Source organism: Thunnus thynnus, chromosome 14 (assembly GCF_963924715.1).
Source record: "Thunnus thynnus chromosome 14, fThuThy2.1, whole genome shotgun sequence".
NCBI lineage: Eukaryota > Metazoa > Chordata > Actinopteri > Scombriformes > Scombridae > Thunnus > Thunnus thynnus.
In genome coordinates, this window is record NC_089530.1 from 21061333 (window position 1) to 21084564 (window position 23232).

General features: G+C 36.8%; 1 protein-coding gene across 1 annotated transcript; it reads right to left on the bottom strand.

Moving 5' to 3' along the window:
* Window positions 1-8049: 8049 nt before the first annotated feature.
* On the bottom strand, window positions 8050-22835 carry perp (p53 apoptosis effector related to pmp22). The gene is made up of 3 exons (XM_067610512.1): window positions 22431-22835; window positions 14937-15077; window positions 8050-10893 (listed from the first exon to the last, which is right to left on the bottom strand). The coding sequence occupies exons 1-3, from the start codon at window positions 22633-22635 to the stop codon at window positions 10682-10684; spliced, it is 558 nt and encodes a 185-aa protein (XP_067466613.1). The 5' UTR covers window positions 22636-22835; the 3' UTR covers window positions 8050-10681.
* Between the last annotated feature and the right edge of the window lie 397 nt (window positions 22836-23232).

The following is a 23232-nucleotide window of genomic DNA, read 5'->3' on the forward strand; positions in this document are numbered from 1 at the left end:
CATATTTCACACAGCCGGTGATAAGAACAAGCAACAAATTACACAACCGCTCGCATCATTCCATGAATCTATTGCACAACCCTGCAGCCTTAAGCAACATTATGATACTACAAGCAACAAGCAACTGTGGTAGGTACAGTTGAGTTTTTAGAACATTTGAGTTTACATTGGGGTCCTCTATATATCGTCTGCTAGAGGGTAAGAGCTCATACTCGGCGTGGAGAATATGAGATGGATCAGACAGTATTCCCTGATGCTTACCTGAGAACAGACTGTTCATATATTGACTGGAGGGACTAGTGTTCATTCATATGACACCAATGATATCAGTGTGAGACAATATATAACATAACAATGCAAAGAAAATCTCACGTCCCATTCTCTGTAATCTGCCACAAAAAGTCCCCTTCTTACAAAACTAAACCAAAAAGTTTTTTTGTTTTTTTTTAAATAAGCAGCCAGTAAGAAGAACTCATCAGAAATTAAGGACATGTTACTAAAGAGTGAACCCCTTAATCATGATATAATAAGATATTAAACATATTCCAAACATCATCTAAAACATATATTCTAATTTTCTATTGCTTTTTCAACATCTGTCCAGTGACGACATATGAAATTTAGCTTTTTAGGTTAACTCTGTCTCATTTACAGTTCTTTTTTCTGTTGATAAATGTCAAATAAATAAATGTAAATATGGAGTTTCAACCTCACCTACTTCAGGGTTTCTTCAGGGTGACCACTAAACCTTCCTGTTTCTATAGCTAATGGCAATGTACCTGAGCAAAGCTGTAATATGACTGTAATTCATCAATCATCAACCAATCATGAGGAAATATACTTTACAACATCCAGTACCCAGTCTATCTGTGACTGTCAGGGTAGTTGAAACAATGGAGCTCTTGACAAATCACAAGCGCACATATAGGTGGTTAACAAGGTGTATTATTGGTGACGGTGCCAACCGTATGAGGCGAAGTGCAGCAACTGTTTTACTGTGGTTTAACCAATATAGAGGTTAGAAAAGTGCGCACTTTGCTCCTAACTGTCACATTTTACTTGCTGCTGTTGCATGTAAAAGCGTGATAGTGTGAGACATCATTAAGACATGATGCATCTAGGTGGTATGAATGGGAAAATACCAAAATACCTTTGTGTTTGATAAGTGTAAGGTGTGTGTGTGTGTGTGTGTGTGTGTGTGTGTGTGTGTGTGTGTGTGTGTGTGATAGAGAAACAGAAATATAGCTTCAGTATATATTTATACTTCTAGTCCTTGTTTGTGTCTATACTAACATATTTTGCAAATTATTCAGTTGAAGACTGAAACAAATGACTATTCTCAGTGTTTTTCAAATAAGTAATTACTTGTTTAGTCTGTAAAATTTCAGAATGTTTACTTTACTATGACATAAAATTGACAAAAGCAGCAAATCCTCCCATCTGAGAATCTAAAACCTGCAAATATTTGGTATTTTTGCTTGATTAATAACTTATATGAATGTTTAAATTGATTAATCAAACTGAATAATGCTGCATTAATTCAAAATGTTACCATCAGACAGACCACCCTGGCTTTCCTAGTATCACATTTCACATAATATGACTGTGGGATTATTGAAAAACAAGTATAATCTGGCCAGACTCAAAGTGTGTCAAAGTGGATTTACCAAGAATCTAATCTTTGAGAATGATATACAAAAGGAAACGGGAGGAAGGCTGACTTAGCTGTGAAGTACATCAGATGTAAAACTTTTATCTCTATTCTCACTGTAACCAAATATCCAGATTTACTGCTGTCAAGGTAGAACATTTTATCTCATCTACCTGTTATTATCCTACTAAAACGTACTAACCCCATGTGCTGTTTCGCTAATCACTTTCTATTTTCTTTTCTCTTCCTTGTGGAAGGAGTCATTCGTCTGTGTTGTGCCCAGACACTGGAAACCACAGCTCCTTTCCTACCTACTCATGCAGGGAACAGAAACTCTAATAATCACCTGATGGTGTTGATTCATGAAGAATGAGCTCACTGAATCAGCCGTGCCTTTTAAAGTGGCCTTTAGCCAATATGTTAAATGGAATGGATATACAATATCCTAATATCTCTGTTAACTAATTTCACTAATTTTTCCAATTAACCACAGCTGTCTCCACCATCTGCAGAGGTCTTTGGACACTTTTAAATAGTTATGATGCTTTATTTCCAACTAGTGTAGAGGCTAATAAATGATGTCGATGATATAACTCTCCAAACTTCATCCTCACATGTCGGATGAGTCACAGGTTGGGATAATCAATTGTAGCTGGTTGTGAAAGAGATGAAAGCAAAACATAAGCGTCATCTGCACATGGAAAACCCCAGAATAGACACCCTGTTGTTCCGAATCACCAGGTGATATAACATGAGCAATCCACTAAATTCCTCACTGTCCAAATGTCTCACCACACTACATGAGAAGGTCAGACCCGATACGTGCTGAGGAGAGTAAAAAAAACAACAAAATCACCACTGAAATGACCTTTTTCACAGAAGACGTTTTAACTCGTCATAATAGGAAAAGCACAGGTGTTACTAATCACTTTAACAATGTCTCTGTTCTATTGAAGTGCCCCAGGAAGCCGTAACAGTGAGCCAATATGCACAATACCAGGAACTCGAAACTGAAGTGGCTAAGTGGAATTCAGCCATCATTAGTTGTATTGTTTACACCTGTGATTTTCCTACTGTGACATGTCAAAATGTCTCATGTGGAAAAAAAGACCCGTTGTTTCCGAGTCTGAAGGACTTTCTTAAGAACTCACCAGTTTCACCACAAGAGTAAATAAAGTTGAATTCACACTTAAGTCCACTGAAGTAATAGCGAAAGTGTGCAAATGTAGGTTATTATTTTTTAATTAACAAGACTAATTTGAAAGAAGAATTCTAACTTATTATCAAGCTATGTTTAACAACTTAACAACAGTTACAACATTTTAAAAAGCTGGACATTGATGTATACTTTGATCCCATAGTAAGAAAGCTGTCAAAACATGAAATATAAGTTGATACGTCGACCTGTTTTTACACAATATTGTGCTTTTGTTGATATGGAACACTTTATTTTAACCTATTAAGCATTTATAAGCCATACACAAACATTTAATAAATGGTTTCTATACATTATAATGTAGTTATAAGCAAGGACATTTTAAGTGTTTATTAATGTATTTGTCAGCAATTATAACTATAATTATAAGGCGTGTGAAGACATATTTTATATCATTTCAACTGTATTTTACCATGTTTTCATTCATTATCTCCATAATACACCAACCTCCAGAGTTCTGGTTGTTGACAAATACATTAATAAACCCTTATATCTGCAAACGACTACATTATAATGTGTTACACACTATTTATTAAATTGTTGTATACTGCTTATAAATGCTAAATAGGGGAGACTTAAAGTAAAGTGTTACTAAAATAAAAAAACAAAATGTTCTTGATATGCATTGCCTGCTAGAGAGTCTGCAAAGAGGGCCCTTCCTCTTTTACATAGATGTAACATGACTCCATTCTCAAGGAAAGGAAGTAGAGGTTGCAGCAAGATGTTCACAAACATGCTAAAAGAGGAGCCTGAGTCATTGACACTACAACTGTGGTTAAGAGAAAAAAAAAAAAAAGTGACTTTGGTTCATGAGTGGCTGTCATACCTCTTTACACAGCACATGTATCCAAAAAAGTTGCACCTTTGCTCGAATGAAGCATGGGATGTTCGTCATGTCTTCCTCTATCCTCCCCCGTTTTTCCTGTCTCTTTCTTTACTGTGTAGTATCAAAAACAACTAAAAAATGTTACTAAGCTTTTAATAAATTGCTTTAGTCTACTTAATATCTATTTGATTTTTATAATATCTTACATTGGTGCAGTATACTGCCATCTTCTTTTTAAAAAAAGGCACAGCACAACAGGTGGATACTATTTCTGTTTATGATCATTACGGACATATTGGTCATTTACATGGATATCTACTACCAGGTACTTTACATTAATCTATAAGCCTCAGAATACTTACCTATATATGTCCTCCAGAGTCATACGTCTCTTGTGTTCTGACAGTGTGGCCAGTCCCTCAGAGTGACTTCTGAACCCAGATCGTTCCATCAGAGCCCCAAAAGCCTCGGGGCCCCATCCTGGTATGAGGTGGCAGAACAGCGGGGAGAACCCTGAGGAGAACTGTGAAGGGGAACATCTCAATGCTCTTCTGGCTCTTCTTCTCAGTGGAAAGCACCTGCGAAGGCGGATCGAAACCAACCCCCACTTAAAATCACTTGACACAGCTTTGTGTGTATGTGTGGGGAGGTTAAAGGATGACATTAAGTTCACATTGTTTTAATTGTCATTCATAATTTTTTTTTGGGGGGGGGGGGGGGGGGGGGGGGGGGGGGGGGGGGGGGGGGGGAGCCACAACTGGACAGAAACATCGAAAAACTTAAGTTACCCTGGAGAGAGAAAGAGAGCAATGTGGTTTGGAGAGGTGGAAGATGAAAGAGTCACAACAGCTTATTTACTGAACAAGCCTGACCCCTAGTGGCATTTATGTAGAAACACATAAATAAAAAGCAAACATTCAACCATCTAAACATAGGATGGTGATAATCACACTGCAATATGGAGGTGGCTATTTTCTCATATTGTCCCAATAAGAGGACATGAAAGACAGATGACTGGATACTTGAATCAATGCTATTTTGACCATGTATCATATATATTTTATGTTACTGTATATCAGCCTTGGGCCAGTTTTTGTGCAGACACACTGAAAAAACAAACAGGTGAGCACTCACATACTGTATTTCCTTCTTACATTTCACTTTTTATTAAACGATTGGGAACAGTCAATAAGATATTATCATTATTATTGTTGTATTGGGTTTATATTCTTAATATACTAGTGTTTGTTTTTTTGTTTTGTTCAATTTATTTTACATTTTACTTTATTTTCTTCCTAGTTTTTTAGTTAAATGATAACAACTCCACACACAGTGCATAGTGACCTGCTTAAAGTGCTGTTAAATTAGACAAATCTGTCAGGTCAGTAGGTTTTATTCATCTTGTAAATTTATAAAATGTTACAATGTAATATTCATTGGGATTTATGTGAGTCTTGTGTTTACATTGTTACGTACTGTAGATTTATGGATAGTCATGTAAAAGATTTGATGTAATCTATAAAAGGGGACGCTTCAGCTTTCGTTAGGGGGCCAAATATCCATTCAAACTTTAAAAAGTTCAGCAAACTTTCAATATTCAAAGTTGTATTCTGTGTTGTGATACCTTTTGTACTTTTGGAGCAATTTAAGTCCGAAGTGAGGGCTTTTACAACATCTTATCTGTGTGTGATGTCATCAGGTACAGGCTGAAACAGACAGCAGATAAAAAAGTCTAAACATATCTCATTCCCACAGTTTTAACTCTTCAAGCACATATCATACTTCAAAATGTTGTCACAAGCCTCCTTTGTCTCAAAATGTAAATATATTTCCCATATGAGTTATAGTTTGGGATCTAAACCTTTGATTGACAGAGAAAACACTGTCCATCTCTCATTGACTCCAGTACAAACTGCAGGTGGTCCCTCCTGTTTCTTAAACTTACAGATTCTTTCTTCCTTCAAAATGCTGTGTTTTACTTTTTCAGTGGCATTAACAATCAATACTGGAGATTGAAACATCTCTTGTAGAAACTCTAACTTTTTTCCAGAGAAGCAATTACTTATTTGCTTTACTTTATTTCACACTGACAAGCATTTCCAACATCAGGCTGAAAAAAAAGACACATTTTACATACAGCTGAAATGATAATTAATTATAGGAAAATGAATCAGCAACTATTCTGATAATCAATTGATTGTTTTCAGTTGCTTTTCGGTAATAATTTCAAACATAGTCTATTTACAGTTTTTTTACTGTAAGATTTGCTGCTTATCTTTGTCTTTTATGATAGCAAATTAAATACTTTGACTGTTGGTCTGACAAACAAGCAATCTGAGGACATTACATCAAGCTTTAGAAATTGTGATTGCCCTTTTTATTGACATTTTATACATCAAACAATTGATTATTGAGAGAAAATAATCGACAGATTAATCAACACTAAAAAGCAATTGTTAGTTGCAGCCCTAATTTCACATGAGTAGTGTCACTAAAATGAGAAATGAAAACTAAAATGTAATCTTGATTTATTCTAGAAGCAACAATCATTAAAAAACCCTGAACACTTAAAAACTCTAATCAACAGCAACGCCCGTAAAGCTGAACGACAACACTTACTCAATCTTACCAACCTTTACAGCACTGTATGTTTATGGAAAAAGTAACCATATAATTCCATTAACAGCACAATTACTTTCAGAGTCTAAAGAAAGTCCCCTCACAACAACAAATACAAGACAAAACAGAAAAGAAATGATCAACTAATTGATGACTGTTGCTCTCCCCAAGATCCACTTGTGGGTGCTGTTGGTGTCCGCTAGTTTCTGCTCCTCTTGCTGTCATCTAGATATCTGAGAGAAGTGTTTGCTTTGCTGTTGATTGTTACAGGTATAGTAATAGATTGATACTATGTTTTAATAGTTGAGTTGTTGTTTTTTTCATTTTTGGTTGTCTGATTTTTAGCTGTAAGTTTTTTTTTTGTTTGTTTTTATTGAAAAGAATAAAATACAAACATAGCAATACCATAAAGAAAAGTATTTTCTTTCTCATTTTTAATCCCCTTTAAAGAGACCCTGTTCTCACCCAAAACACTATAGGACAAAACCGTCTGACACATATTTAGTCATAACCCACCTTTGTAGAGTCCCCGTCCTGATATAATCATTAAGATCCCAAATATGAGTCAATGAAACAGAGCAAGAAGATGGATCAATATCAAACAGAGCAGAAGTTAATAACATTGGTCCACTGCCTACATAAGCAATAGATAAATTAATAAATAAATAACACCTTTTTTGAGTTTTATGTGCAGTCTGAACTTTATTGGGTTTGCAGAATATGTCTCCCTCGGTTGTTGGCCTTTTTTTGTTTAGTTTTTTAGGGGGTTTATTTGCTTTTGGCTCAAGTGTCTAATAGAGGCAGATATTGTATCCTGTATTGTGGCTTGAGGTGCAACACACTCGAACATTTCAATCGACACAGAGAGTACTGGAGGGGCAGTTTTCCACACTGTTAAAAGAGTATGTACGATGGGAGAGCAAGAACAGTGAGTTAGTTTAGAGACTCCAAATATTTAAATGTTCTCTTAGATCTGCATTATTTTACATTCTTTCTCTTGTTGCTTCAGTGTTTATCTTGTTCTTGCTTGTTTTATTTTCCTCTTTAAACTACCAGCTTCTTCTCTCTCTCTCCCTCCAGCAGTCTCTTACTGTTTCTCATCTATCCCTCCCTGTATTTCTCACCCTCATGTCATGTTTTCTCTTTCCCTTCCCTTATTTATCCACTCTCTTTCTCTCTCCAACCCTTTCTCAGAGAAACCAGAGCTGTCAGGACATGCTGGGCAAAGTTTGATCTCACTCTCGTCGGTCTCAGGGTGGGGCTCTCTGGGTGTGTGCATGTCATAATTCATGACTCACCTCTGTGGATCTATGTGTTGTTCATCAGCTTTGTTCCTCTGTGTTTGTGTGGCTGCATTTGTGTGTATGTGCAGGTGTGTGATAACAACCCGTGTGAGTACAGCCAGGAAGACAGGGACACTCAAAAAACTCAAACTTGAATGTAGATTTGGATCAGTTTTGATGTTTAAGTACATTTTGGTCGTTTATATGATATTTTTATTGCTGTTTGTCTGCAATGGCCCTTGAGAAACTAAACTGGAGACAGATATCATAAAATATTTGATACATTATATATGCACATACACACATGGTCTTCTCCTTGTGTTTCTTTGTTCTACAGTAGCTTCCTGTTCCTCTCTAACCCGCTTTATCCCTCAAAACATAAACATGTTAATTCGACATCCATGATTTTTGGGGTCATGGATGTTTTAAGAATTAGTCTAAAAAAGGTAACATCTTCATCAAGGAAACTCTTTATTGCATAAAAATACACAGCCGACCAAAAATAATCAATTCATACTACAGCAGAAAAACATCTAGGTGACATCCAGAAGTGGATGAATGTTAATAAGACATTCTCTGTCAAACAGTTTATACCCATACAGTGACTAACAATGACTGGAAAAAATTATGTTGCAAACAGCTTCATGCTTATCAGTAACATTTTCATCACCTCACCCTGAAGACAGCTGCGAGCAGGTTTTTTAAGTGTAAACCTGCACGAATCTGTCCTGATTCTCAGATAAAACATCCACCAAATTATAAAATTATATCATCTTTTCAATTATAGTTATATTGTGTTATTGTTTTAGGTTTTGTTTAGTATCATTCATAAATCAATTTGTTGCCTTAACAACTCGGGTCCTCAAAGTTTCATGATAAAAGCCACATTCTTACATGAATTGGGTTGTAGACTTTAGCCCTCTTTCTACAAAAAGGTTCTAGGAACTAGTCTCAGGAACTAAACTTGTCCCTGTTGTGCATTCCTGTTTGTATTTCCACCACATCTAAAGAAGCAGCTTGATTATGCAAATTAAACCTACAAGGAATTTAAAAAATGACAGCGCTCTTTGAAAATCAGTATCGACACACAAGGAAACAACACAACACAAGAGTTGTCCTGTTCTTTGACTAATATATTTGACTACTAATCTAAGATAAATCTTTTATTTCCTTCAGTGGTCTGATCTTTCCACACTACTCTCTCATGTTATAAAACTAACTTGTTCGAGCACAAATCCTGGCATGATCGTAAATCTGACTGATGTGTGAGATTAAGTGTGAGTCAGTAAAACCAGACGGCGCAGTTTCGTGGGACATTCAAAGACCAACAACACAACACTGAAGAAGGTAAGGCACGAGTGTTACACAGAGTATATCAGAGGATTGTACAGTGTATCATCAAACCAGAAGGTGGTTAACCAAAGGATCATCATTGAAACTCTTGGTCACTTAGATTGCCAAGAATATATATAGATTTTCCCTTCCTTCTTCTTTGATATTTAAGCATCCAGTCATGTGTAAAAAACACTAAAAGAAACAATTATTCCAGTTAATCTAAACTACACACTGAACGCTTTCTCTAAGAGGCACCGACTTTAACACTTGGAATGCACACAATGAACTTCTGACTTTATAATGTTCCCTTTAAACCAAAATGTCAACATGTGACTTAATTAAACAAGGAAGTTCACATGAGTTTAGACTGTTTAAAAAATGTTGAAATATTCTTGTGAGGATAGATTTTTCCACAGAAGATTGTTGCAGATCTATTGTTTTTGCTATTTTAGCCAATTCTCAGTTCTCTAGAAGTGAATATTTATTAAATTGGGACTGTTTTATAAATCTGCTGCAACAGAAATTAATCAAGATTAGCTTTTAGTTTAGAGTGATGGAGAAACAACAGTTGCAGCCAAATCAGGGAATTCAAACATGTCTTCTTCCTTAATATCATATCAAACATCACAACGCTGTGTCTACTTGTTAAAGTGTATTATTAGTAGTGTTCAGAAAAAAATACAACGACAGCACAGCAAACTCCCACAGTTATACCCCTTTGGTAATAAGTAAATAAAAAAGTCTGGAGGCAAACAGCAGATAAGAATTATCAAAAAAAAATGCATAAAAAAGGTGCAAACACGACCATTAAACTAGATGTTCATTCCCATGTGTAGAGATTACATTCAGATTCTGAATCCAGCCTAACGTTTACATTATAAACAGCAACAACACGCAGAATGAAAGACACATATTGAAGGATTCAAAAACTAATTAGAACACACAGGACTAAATAAAACCATGATTAGTGATTCCTTTTGCATCCTGTGCAAAGATTTTACTCTGGACTGCTTTTACAGCAAATGAGGCTTAATGAGATCTACAGTAAGATAAAGCAATGCCTTAAATATGATGACATCCCTTAGGTTAAGTGCACTTGGGTGATCTTGCATTGAGAAGTACAGGTACAAGTACAGATAAAATCAGGAATATGAAGAATATGAATTTTTTTTTTATGACTTTATCTAAAATAGAGGTCTTTACATTTAAGCTGATGTGACCTCCAATCACAGTCCACTTCCAGGAAGCATCGCCCTTTGCTTCTAACTTCACTCTTGAATGGTAGAGGAGGGGCCATCATGGATCTTTGGTGAAATGGTAAAGTGTCAAAATGTTCAATGGCCAGCACAGATCCAGCTCAGAGTGAAAAGTGGGAATGGCTGTAACTGGGTAGGTGTAGGGCTGGGCAATAAATTGATATTATATCAATATTGTGATATGAGACTAGAAATCATCTTAGATTTTGGATATCGTAATATCATGATATGGCATAAGTGTCTTTTCCTGGTTTTAAAGGCTGCATTACAGTAAAATTATGTAATTTTCTGAACCTACCAGACTGTTCTATTATTTGTCTTTACCTACTTTTTTCTACATTACTGTTGATTATTTATCAAAAATCTCATTGCGTAAATATGTTGCGAAAGCACCAATAGTCATCCTTAGAATATTGTTGTAGCATCGATATCAAGGTATTTGATATTTGGTTCTGTCCATATCGCCCAGCCCTAGGTGGGTGTGTAGTTTTGTCTTTAAGCGGAGGAATAGATGTATTTGGTCTTGGCCAGGCCGGTCAGCTCATCCTCGTAGCGTGGCAGGCAGCAGAAGAGGACGGCACAGCCGATGCAGACGATGGTGGCGCCCCAGCCAAAGCCGTAAGCCCAGGTGTAGTAATAGTGACCCTCGAAGATCAGCTCGTTGAACTTGACGGGGTAGATGATTAGAGCGATGATCTGGAGGATCACTGCAGAGAGAGAAAGATGAGAAAAGTTAAGAACACACTTCTATGCACAGCTCAGTGAGCAAGGAAAGAGAGTTGCGAAACGACAGACTTTGCTTTACGTTCATTTTGTTGGAGCAGCCGTCAACACGGGAGAAATTTAAAAGCCCTGAAAACTTAAGTATTTCTCCACATTATATTATCTCCACACTGTAAATATTCATGACTAAATAAATAATACTCAAAGTTAAAGTTGTACTTACTTTACTACTTAGTGGACAATGAACAGTATGGAAGACGTTTACATATAATTTTACATTAAAATGTATGTACTGTATATGATGCTCTGTGTAACAATTGCAAAAAATGTAGGTTAATTGCATTTAATTGTACAACAAATTTGTGGCAAAGTGTGATAATGGTAACTTGTTAATACATTTGATAATTTATTCTCCAATTTCATAGATCTGTAACAATTTTCTGTATCTGTTTATCAAAATAAGTTTTTAAGTAATAGTCAGCTTGAAAGATGACAAATTGATGTATTGAATTATTGCCAATCACAATAGAGAGAAAGAGCCAAAAAGTGATTGATGTTAGGAAACACAGATAAGTATTTCATCAGTGCGCTCTGAACAGTTTGATTCCCAAATCTAAACAGCGATAAAAAAGTTACTCGATACGACACACGATTAGACAAAACAAGGAAACGAAAAGAAAAAACAAACAAAAAACTTGCAGTTATGCACCCAGTAGGAAAAATAAACTACTCTGGCATTAACATCAGGGTGAAGAAAATACCTTCACATGAGTGTGTAAGAGTTGCATCAGCATATCAACATCTGTGACATCGGATGAGTCAGTATTTTCAGACAGAGACCAGATCTGCTCTGAATGACGCCTGTCACAGTTTCTATACAGTTATTCTCGAGAAAGGTGTGGCATTGACTTTTCCCGTGATTCACTTTGCTGGAACAATCATTTAAGAATGACTTTGCATAGCTCTTAACGCCTTCAAGCAAAGGCAGGGCAGGCAGTGAATAAGGTGTGATACTTCATCCCAACTCCAACTGTTGTACTAATCATCGACTCACAACTTAACTGTAAAGACTCCCTTTAAAATTTCTGTTTTATTACATTAGAAAAAGTTTGTTACGTTTCAAAGCAGACCATATAGTTTAAAACTATTGATTGCATTTTCCTGCCTGCCAGGTAACCATTCCTCACAGTTAATTATAAGTATATGAAAAGCAACCTGCTGAGACTTAAATGTACCTGAGAGAGGTATGCATCAACATAAGTGTCTTTATTGTTTCAGCCAAAACACGGTGATGTCAGCCGTGTAATATGTAAGGCTTTTTATTATACTCAAGACTCAGAGTGCCTTAGATTTTTCACTCTTGTTTGCAGTTGTCTCGGCTGTTGACTCCAAGAGCACCTTTTTAGCAAAAACACTTCCAGGTTTTTCCTTCTTTTTAATCACTTAAATATTTGAAAGGCCACAAAAAATACCTAGCTGTGGATCTCACTAGTGATTAGTGGTAAGCTCTTCTTGTTATATATTAATGCTATATCTTAAAGCTGAAACTTGCTTGATTTGTGGATCTTCAGAAAGGTAATTGGCAACAATATTGATAATCGACTACTCATTTAAGTAATTTCTTAAACAAAAGTGTGTAAAATTTTCAGGTTCTATCCACTAAAATGTGAATTCTTCCTTGTTTTAAATTGAATATATTTGGTTTTCACATCACATTGGGCTCTGGAAACTTGAGATGGACATTTAACATTTTCTGTACCCAAAGATTAATAAACTAAGAAAATCCTCGGCAGATCACTCACTGATGCAAATAATCATTAGTTGGAGCATTATTGTATGTTAACTCTAAAAAGATTGCTTTGGCCATTAAAACATAAAGTCTTGGGTTTGAGCTGGACTAAGCTGATACATAATATAAATGATTTTGGGGATAATTTGATTTTTCTATTCTTAAGGCTACTTACGGGGAAATAAAAATATACTTTTTTTGGTAAAAGCATAGTACTGCACATATCAAACTAACATAGGTGGGGTACAAGGTGATTCATATGAGCCACAGATCAAACACATGAGTATTGTTTTCAACTACTAACTGCTGTGCTGTTACGATGAATCAGTAAGGAGAGCTACTGTAAGGGTAGCGATAATAGAACTAAATTATAAGTGGCTGTTTAAACTCACAGTTTCGCAATCAAAAGCTATACAATTGTGTGTGGTGTGTGTGTGACAATGTTTGGCTCTGTCCCATGTTCTCAGACTCTCTGTGGCGTGAGTCAGTCAGATAAACAGACTAAACCAGCTGTTTCCATGGTACTGTCACACCAAAAACCCCCCAACCTTCCCTTTTTTCGCAGTAATTCACTTTCTGCTTTCTTCACTCCCTCTCTACCTCCCTCCCTCTCTCTGCTGTACTTTTTACGTCAATCCCGCATACATCACCCTTTTTCTTTGGAGTTCGGGTTACGCTTGTCATCCATCGATCACTCCCACTTAACGTCCATCCCTTCTAAAGAAAGCCACAATGTTGAATGTCCTGGTTTCCACCTCCTACTTCCTTCCTACTCCTCTGCTTTTACATGAACTGTTAACCTCTACCTCTGCTCGGCCTTGATGTCTCACACTCCCTCGCAGATTGTTGGAATTTCATGTTCCCAAAACACAAATGATGAACTTAAATGAATGAAAATCAGCATAACTCAAAACTATCTTCCACATAGTCTTGTAAAGTCAATAAATTTAATGGTTTGGCTCACCGAAGCACAAATGAACATACAGTAGTAATACTTTTTTTGGTGCCGACTGAAATGTTTCTGTAGGATTATTATTGAAAGTACTGAAAGTTGGCATCATGCCTTGTGTGATTCAAAATTTTGTAACTTGGCCTTTCAACATCATATTTACTGATTTTAGAGCTGCAACAATCGACAAAAAAATTAATCACCAACTATTTTGATAATCAATCTTTTTGAGTCATTAAAAAAAAATTCCTCCAAATTCTTTTGTTCCAGCTTCTTAAATGTGAATAATTTCAGTTTTCTTTAGTCTCTTATGTTAATGAACTGAATATTTTTGGGTTGTGAACTAACTGACGGAGCAAAACAAGACATTTTAGGTGACATCTTGGGCTTCAGGAATAAGTGATTGACATTTTTCACCATTTTCTGACATTTCATAGACCAAACGACTAGCTGACTAATCAAGAAAATAATCAACAGATTAATATGATAATGAAAATAATCGTTAGTTGCAGTCCTATCTGATTATAATATTAATTTGGCAATTTTGTACTGTATTGTATGTAAAATTCTTGGCTGCTTGTGTTTAGATAACAATTAACATTTGATAAATTTGGCTTCTTTTGTAGAAAAACATATTTATATTCATCACAGCAAGGTATCATTTTGGCCTCAGTACCGAAACTCATATATTATAATGGCGTCAGTGCAGCAAACAATAGTCCTATTTACAACCAGCGGTATCTAGCCATGCAGATAGTTTGGTTATAATAATGAAGGTGAATGGAATTTATTTCTCTTTTGAATAACTGAACAGCCTGTGTCCTTCAGGAAACAATGACTTGGCGCATAAAGATAATCCTCACTGTGAAAACATTTATAGGGACTAAGCCAACCAGACATTTCTTGAGGCTGCTCATTGACACTGCAGTTAATTCACTTTTCAGGTTTTAAAGTCTACACATGCAGGCGTAAACATGTTCTTTACGGATGGAATATCACGAACTGTACAGGTAACACCAGAGGTGTTTTTGTTATCAGTAGCAATTATTACTTATTGATGTTACTGACTTATTTATGGTTGAGTACTGTTCTTTGTGTAATAAGAGCTCATTTCATTTTTTAAGGAAGTGCAACTGAAACATGATGATTTGGAAGTCCTGCACTTGATCTGCTTTAAACTTTGTTCTTCTCAAAAGTATAAACTAGTAATTTTCATGGTCTGTTGCCAAGTCCTCCTGACGCTGCTTTAAGCGTCTCTGCGTGTTTATGCATGTGTGTGGGTATCTTACCGACAACAATCAACAGCAATCCAATGAAGGGCAGCAGGGTGATGTTGAGTGTGCAGCACAGAGCCACGCAGGAGATGATGAAGGCGACGATAAGAATTAGGAGGCCGATGATCATCAGAGCAGCTACTGCCTGGGCCCAAGCTAAAGTCCAACACACAAACAGAAAAAAAGAGTTAGACAGAAACACTAATAAAAACCTGACAAAAAATAATAATTTTTGGTCCTCTGTAACAATAATGGTTCTCTCTCCAAAAACATAACAGACACAATATGTTTTACACAACAGTGACACTGCTCTTGTAAAAACGCTTGTTATATTATATTTTATGTCTGATGTATTATATGTTATAATTCTAATATTTATAAAAATATTATTATTTCTGTCTGATGGTTATAATCATTCTGTGTTAGAAAAACTTTTTCTCTGGAACTAAATGAGCCATCTATTGTGCAACAGGTGTGTCTGCATGGCCTTTACTAATTGTTACACTCACACCGTGAACACATTGCACAAGGTTAGTAAAACAGGTTGCATTTATATAGTACCTTTCTAGTCTTCTGACCACTCAAAATGCCTTACACTACATGCCAACATTCATCCTTTCACACACACATTCATATACTGATAGCAGAGGCTGCCATGCAAGGTGCCAACCTGCTCATCAGGAGGAGTTTCTAATGCTCATTGACACACACACACACACTCACACACAAACCGATGGCACAGCCTTCGGGAGCGATATTTTGTCAATATCGATATTTGACACTTCGACATGCAGGCTGGCGGAGCTGGGGATCGAACCGCCGATCTTCCAATTAGTAGACAACCTCTGTGATATCAAGTGAGGGACACAAGTTACCACTCATACATACCTACCACACCCTTAACAACACTTTCTCTTTCTTTGTTACTCTGTGACACTCGCTGGATGAGGCCTCTGTAATTATAAAGGAACGTGAAGCACTGATACAGGCTAAAACAGGCAACTTCCCACCATATGTGGTTTTAGATCTTTGGCCTCAAAACCATATGAAATACTTGACAGATTTTAAGTGTACAGCACTCTTTGTACAAACCACCATACGAGATGTGAGATATTGTGTTTCAGTGGGGAAGTTCCCACTGTATATAGGGAAGCGTTTACAGTGCAAAATAATCTCTGTTAGGAAACATCTCATGCCTTGGCAACACATTTTTTTAAGTGTTCTGTGTGTAAAAAAAAAAACCCTCCCTTTGCATTGATCGCCATGGAAACATCCAGCACAGGTCAAATTTCAACATACAAAATGATGATCAGACAACCAGTAATGCAGATAATCCTCACATTTTTATATACTGTGTGTTAAGATTACACCCAAACCCAATGTAAAGATTAACAAGACACTGCCACACCCAATTCAGCCCACACCCTAAATTATTATCACCCGTATGTTTGTGTGTGTGTGTGTTAAAGCAGTGCCTTACCCACCTCAACCTGAGGCGTTTTTTCCAACATGCACGCACACACACCTAACTAGTTCGACAGGTTCAATTTTCTCCCATTATGATGTTAAGAGGCATTCGAGCTCCCTAACGACACAGTGTTGTTCTTTATTTCATAGTAGATTGTTAAAACACAGACCAGACTCATTCTGAGCTTCAGCAGTAAGGCACAGCCCTGCACAAACACCATAATGTGAGGAACTGCAGCCTCTGTGATTGACTGTTTTAATTATCCCTTCCAGATTAGATAGCATGGCATGTGAATGATATCAGGCATGCTTGGAAGACTCTCAAGACTCTTCCAGCAATACATGAAAACCACTTAACAGTTTGAAAAGCAATCCTGCAACGGCAGAAATCAGCTCGCTAGACTGTTGAAAGATTTAAACTGTTTAAAGATTTAAACGTAAGAAGCTTTTTTTCTCTCAAAAGTAACTGAACATAATTAGCTTAGCATTCAAGCACTCTGTAGTTTTCTGACGCAGTGATAATTCATCATCCGCACTGTGGTGAATTAAAAAATATTCAGAAAAGGTATAGCTGAAAGAATGAACAATGATCGACTCCTTTTAAACAAGTGGACATGTGAGCATTTGGATTCCTACTACAGACTTTACTGACAAGCCAGTCAGGTTGTTCATGCTTATGAGCAAAACAAAAAAAGGAATAATCTCCACTTGTTGCCTTCATATCAAATCTCTTGGAGGCCTTTAGGTTTCTATGAGCCAGGGGCAAAAGTCAATTTCCTCCTTACATTTTTCTTTTTATTAAGGTGTCCATTTACACACACCAACGCCTTCCTCAACATGCATACTTTACATGCAAAATGTGTACACTACAGCTTGTTGTTTTGTGTTCTCATGCCGGGTGTGTGTGTTTCAGGTTTAAGTTGGGGAATGTATTGTATTGTTAACATTTCTGGGTGTGTGCCAGTGTGTCACTCAACAGCACTAAAACTGCCCGTCCATTTCACTTCTCACTAACATCTGTTTTCTTCTTCTGGTCACAACTACAGATATTAAACTGCACTTTTACACTTTGACTACATGAACACATCAACACGTTCTTAACTATGGTTGTTTTTTTTTTTATCAATGTGCCCCTATGAATTCCACAAGTTACTAAACACTCAGACTAAAACATGCTCCGACTCTCCCACGTTCATTGCATAAAGCCTTGGCACTGACAAATGTGTTCTACAACTGGGGAGGTTTTTTGAAAGCTTGATTTTAGAGGAGCCCTGGTCTTACAGTCAAGGATAATATCCATCAAACCTCTTAGAAAAAGGCTTTCATACAAGCAGCAGGGATCAACTTGACACCCTGCAGTGCTTTCCTTGAAAAGATTTTAATGGGACACCTGCCCAGCCAGCAGATCTTGATGCTGGGAACATTCACGCCTGTGTTTTTACTCATACAGTAGAATACTTGCTTGTTGAAAAATGAAAATCTTTCAGTTTCTTATCAATTGGCTGTAAGTCAATGATAGAGGCGTTACTAAGCTTCATGACTTGTTTGTTTATTCATGTAATAATGAGCAACATTTGGATTCTGATATCAATATACTGTATACTTAGAGTGGCGGCGAGTAGTCGATTAATTGATCAGCCGATCGACAGAAAATGAATCTGCAACTATTTTGATGAACAAATAATTGTCAGTCAGTCATTTTTCAAATATGCCAAATATTAAGTGGTTCCTACCATCATACATGATAGTAAACTTTATATCTCTGGATTTTGGACTGCTGATCAGACAAAACAGGATATTTGAAGACATTTCTTTGAGCTTTAACAAATTATAACATTTTTCTCTATTTTGTAGACAAAATAATCAGCAGATTAATTGATAATGAAAATAATCTTTAGTTGCAGCCCTATACTGTATATGATAATGTAATAAATCTTCAGGAAAATCAATTGAGAAGCTATTTATGGATAAAATAGTCAAACTGGGATGTCTGTTTTTGGCTAATCCAGGAAATTAAAAACCTAACCAATCAAAGTATTTCATCAGAATGATGCAAGAAAACTAAAACTCCCATGTTGCCACAAAGAAGTCCTGTTCAACTTTACAACATTATGCTTATTGACCAATTACAGCACATTCAGAAATATTAAAAAGTATCGCTACCATCTGTCTCACGATATGTATCGTCATATCACCCAACCCTCAAGCATTGCATCACATTGAAGCTGGGATTATCTACTTATCATACTTTTTGTTAATGATACACACCTGCCAAAACAAGAAAACATGTTTATTCCTGTTTTTCAAATGGAAATGGCAGTTCCTGGAAATGCAGCTTGCGGCAAAGGGAGCGGCCTAGCAACCATGAAAGGGAGTCTGTTTGGTCTGATGCCAATATTCACTACATCCTTCAATTCACCCACACACACACATTATCTGTGCTTGTTTCTGTAGTTTTCAGTTCACCATGATATCCCCACCAGTATTTACGCCTGAGTCACGATAGCCAAAAATGCTCAGAGGAACTGCAGGGCAAAAATGTGTCCTAGATCCAGCCAGCAGTCTTCTGGCAGCTGTGTCCGTCTTTTGTTTAACTACGTCAGTCCTGCTTAGTCAAAAGAAGATCTGGCCAGAACAGCATCAGTGCACAGCATGGACAAAGAACAAAATCTAAAACTTCAAATGAGACCAGAAAATACCTAAAAAAATACAGAAGCCTCTTGTCTTCAACACTCACTGACCTGATCTTTGGCACATTTCATTCCAGTTTAACTTCTGGGAACTAGATAAAAACCATCTGTGTTTAACTGTGTTAGTTCACACTTATAATCGTCTCTTTTATGGGTCTCTACAGCTGCTGCCAAATAAGTTCACATTGAACATTTATATAAAAAATAATATATAGTAATATATAATAATAGTTTTCATTATCAATTAATCCGGTGGTTATTTTCTCAGGTCATTGATTGATAGAAAGTCTACATAATGTCAAAAAATAGGGGATTATTTTTATTTGCACACACATTAGACTGCATAAAATCCAGATAATAAAAATAAAAGATGTGACAGGAACAGAAGCCACCAGCTTATACAACAGACCTCCCCTCAACTTAAGAAGAAAAACAAATAATAACAAACAGTAGCAGTGCACAGTTCACACAAAGAACAAAATCTAAAACTTCAAATGAGACCAGAAAAAAAAAAAAAACAAGTTTCTACTTGTGTCTTCAGCACTCACTGACCTACCATCATATATTCTAAGAGCCCCAGAAGATGTCTTTAAATGTCTTATTTTGTCTGACTGACAGTCCAAAACTGAAAGTGATTAATTTTCAATTAGAAACTGGAACCAGAGAATGTTTGGTATTTCAAAAAATTTGTGGTCATTTCATGAGTGAATTCTCAGTTGATCGACTAATCAATCAGTTATCTAATCATTTTGGCTGTAATTTGAACAATAACAAACACACGGGAACACATGTTAATGCTGAAACACAAAAATAACAAGATTCATATTTTGGAATTAACATCTAGGTAAGATGGGTCATTTCACTATAAGAAGATTTTTTGTAACCGACAACAACTACTATTATAATCCTATGTTAGTGATATATAGCCGACAGTAAATCTTATTACATAAAATAAATAAATGTACCAGAGCTTGTATGATGTTAACAAAGGCTCACTGTAATCACCCTATGATCAGGACTTGAAGTTCACACTCAGGTTATGTAGTAATGAATTACAATAGCTAAGAAAACAGTGCCGAGTTTGTAGCAAATGTTAAAAGGAACCCTAAAATATCCTCAACTATCAGGAACATCTGTTTATAGAATATAAACCAGTAACTTTTGATATCTGTGTGTGCTTTGGGCAAGAGAAAGATAACCTGCAGTCAGTGTGCAAACTGGTCAAAATGACTGATAAAAGCTAAAGTTTAAGAAGTAGAAACACATTTCCTCAAAGAACAAGTGTGTTTTTAGATCCCAACAGGAGCCATGAGCCATTCGCTGGGCTAGGAGACTTCCACAGAACCTGATAAGGCAACAACAATTTCATTGTTGGTGACTGTGGGTGTGTAACACAAATACACCCTGAGAACATCAGTGCAACAACAGAGTGAGTCTGTTCTGTTCAGGAGTTACTGTTCAACATATCTGAGAGAGTGTCAGCGAGTTTACGTGATGAAGGAGAAACTCATTAGCAGTTTGTCTATAAATAGCCGTATCTGTGTTGACATGTCTGACATCCAGTCAGCCATCTTAAAATCTGCTTCTCATCCCCTTTTTCTGGAGTGTACTGAAGGTCAAAAACTATTTCAAATATTTAAAAATCTGCCTGAGGTGTTTTGTGGATTTATGGTTTAAAAACTACAGAATTTTTGCTCCCAGCGAGCAAACTGACTCCAACAGACTAAACTCTGTGAGCAATTTTGCAAGAATGAGGTTATTTTAAAACTCAAAGCTACTTTTAATTATAGTCCTCTGATGATTCATTTAAGAGTACACACAGAGGTCAGATGTTTTATTATTGTTAGTGGTATTAGAAGTAGTTACTGTAGTGAAGGTAGTACTGGTATAGTGCAGTATTGGCGGCAGTAAGATAAAAACATAAAGTAGTATCATGTTTGAGAAGAAAAACATACACGTCAGGAAGACGACATTCGAGTGCAGCTCTACCAGCTGGAAATACAATATCACTGTCTGTTTTTAAGTGACTTTATCACCCGTTATTATTAAATCAGTCTTAAATCACAACTGTTTATTAAAATCAGATTAAAGAAGAAGAAGTGTTGTATCTCCAGCGGGTTTTAGGAGAGGCCACAGGTTACACTCTACAAGACAACTTTTTCTTTGATATATATTATTATATATATAATTAGTGGAGTTATAATAACCACATCTCTGTGTATGAATTTCTCTTACAATGTACCACAGCAGGTCATTGAGGAGCAGGTACCTCTCTTTGAAAAGTTTCTTCCTACCATAATGCCCATTGAAACATTGTACATGATACTGGGCTGAACAAATAAACCTGACTTAAAAAAAAGACATTTCAAGTAAAGCAATAACTATTAGTTTATTAATTGTTAAGTCGATTGACAGAAAATTAATCAGCAACTATCTTGATAATCTAAAAGTTGTCTTGCATTAGCCTAATGTAAATATAATATTTTGGGTTTTGGTAGGATAAATAAAGCTGCAATGATGAGCAGATTAATCAATTAGTCGATCAAAACTATAATTGATTTATTGTTTTGAGCTTTTTTTATGTCCAAATTCTCTGATTCCAGCTTCTCAAATGTGAATATTTTCTGGTTTATTTAGTCGTGTATGACAGTAAACTGAATATGTTTGGGTTGTGAACTGTGTGACATTTGAGGACATCACCTTGAGCTTTGGGAAACAGTGAAAACATTTTATCGACCAAACAACTAATCGAGAAAATAACCCACAGATTAATCGATCATTAAAATAATTGTTAGTTGCAGTCCTATAAGGACAACATAAGGCATTTGAGGACGTCACCTTTGTCTCTGGGACGTTGTGATCATTTTCTGATGTTTTAATGAACAAATCACTGATCAGTTAATCGTGAAAATAGTTAGTTACAGCCCTAATTCAAAAAATATTTCTCCTATCAGGAAATATTCAAAGTTATTTTACTAAAGAGGCTGTTAAGGCTTGTTAGACACCACCTGGGTTAAACCTCCTTCCTTCTTTCTGTTGTATTTGCTCAGAGCTGGAGGTGATAAAGAGCCAGTTAAAGTCAATGAAGACCAAAGTTCAGTCTGCCTGCCTTCCTGAGTCCTGTAGGCCTCCCTCCTCCCTTCAGCCTGGAGTTTCTGTTTGTTATCAGAGCTCGAGTCCTTCAGGTTACAATATGTGACTGTTGAATTTTACACCCCAACAACAACACTGAAATCAGCTCATCCTATCAGCTTCAGGAAGTCGTGTAATTCTCTATTTTTATGCCATTCACTGTGGTGTTATTGTTCTGAGCCGCCTATCGTGTTTCATGTGTGGTGTAACTGGCACTTACAGAACTCCATAAGCGACTTGCAGTCCCAGTGTTCATTCCTGCCCCGGCACTGGTCCCACATACTGGCGTAGTGAGACTTTGCGTCCTCGTCCTCGACCCATCCCGAGGTAGCGGCGATGGCGATAATGTCAAAAATAATGGCGAAGAGCAGGAGCAGGGGCACGATCCACCTGCAGCGGGGGTAGGCGATCCCACAGCGAAACATGACCGACGATCAGAGTGTGTGGAGCGGGGAAGAGAGGAGGACAAACACCGGCAGAATGCTTCGCAGTCCGTCTGGTTCAACAGTGACTTGTGCGTCTTTGCGCACAGAGTGTCAGTGGGTGTGGATACCAAATAAAAAAAATGCCCCACCCGAGTATGTAATGCTCCGGAGTTGCTGCTTGTCTCGCTTAAAGCTGACTCAGGCCCAGCCCCATTCAATGTGTCATATTACACTCAGGAGGGAACAGTTGGAGCGGCTGAGTCATGAGTCCCAGAGATGTGTTTTTGATAGGAAATAAGGCGGTTATTAAATAAGGGATTGCAACAGGTAGCTGGACTGGGCTGAGAGTGGGTGGGGGAGTGAGAGGAAGGAAAGGTAGAAAAACAGATAAAAAGAGAGTGAGAGGGAAGATGATGCAGTACATTATGTTGCCACAAGAAGGCAGCCCACTCATAACTACAAAATCTACAGCCTTCCTGTGCAAAAATGTCAAATGTTTGAAGCTAATATGAAGCTTCAGCTGTCCAAATTAGTCATCTAATATCTTTCAAAGTTACAGTCTTTTAGTGCCAAATTCCCTCTTTGTTACAATCCTTC

Bases quoted from the DNA above. Each gene is read 5' to 3' on its own strand.
- perp (XM_067610512.1), bottom strand. From the start codon at position 22,635: ATGTTTCGCTGTGGGATCGCCTACCCCCGCTGCAGGTGGATCGTGCCC. The intron at 15,078-22,430 runs GTAAGTGCCAGT...GTTGGACTTTAG, and splicing joins CAAGTCGCTTATGGAGTTCT to CTTGGGCCCAGGCAGTAGCT. The intron at 10,894-14,936 runs GTAAGATACCCA...CTCTCTCTGCAG, and splicing joins ATTGCTGTTGATTGTTGTCG to TGATCCTCCAGATCATCGCT.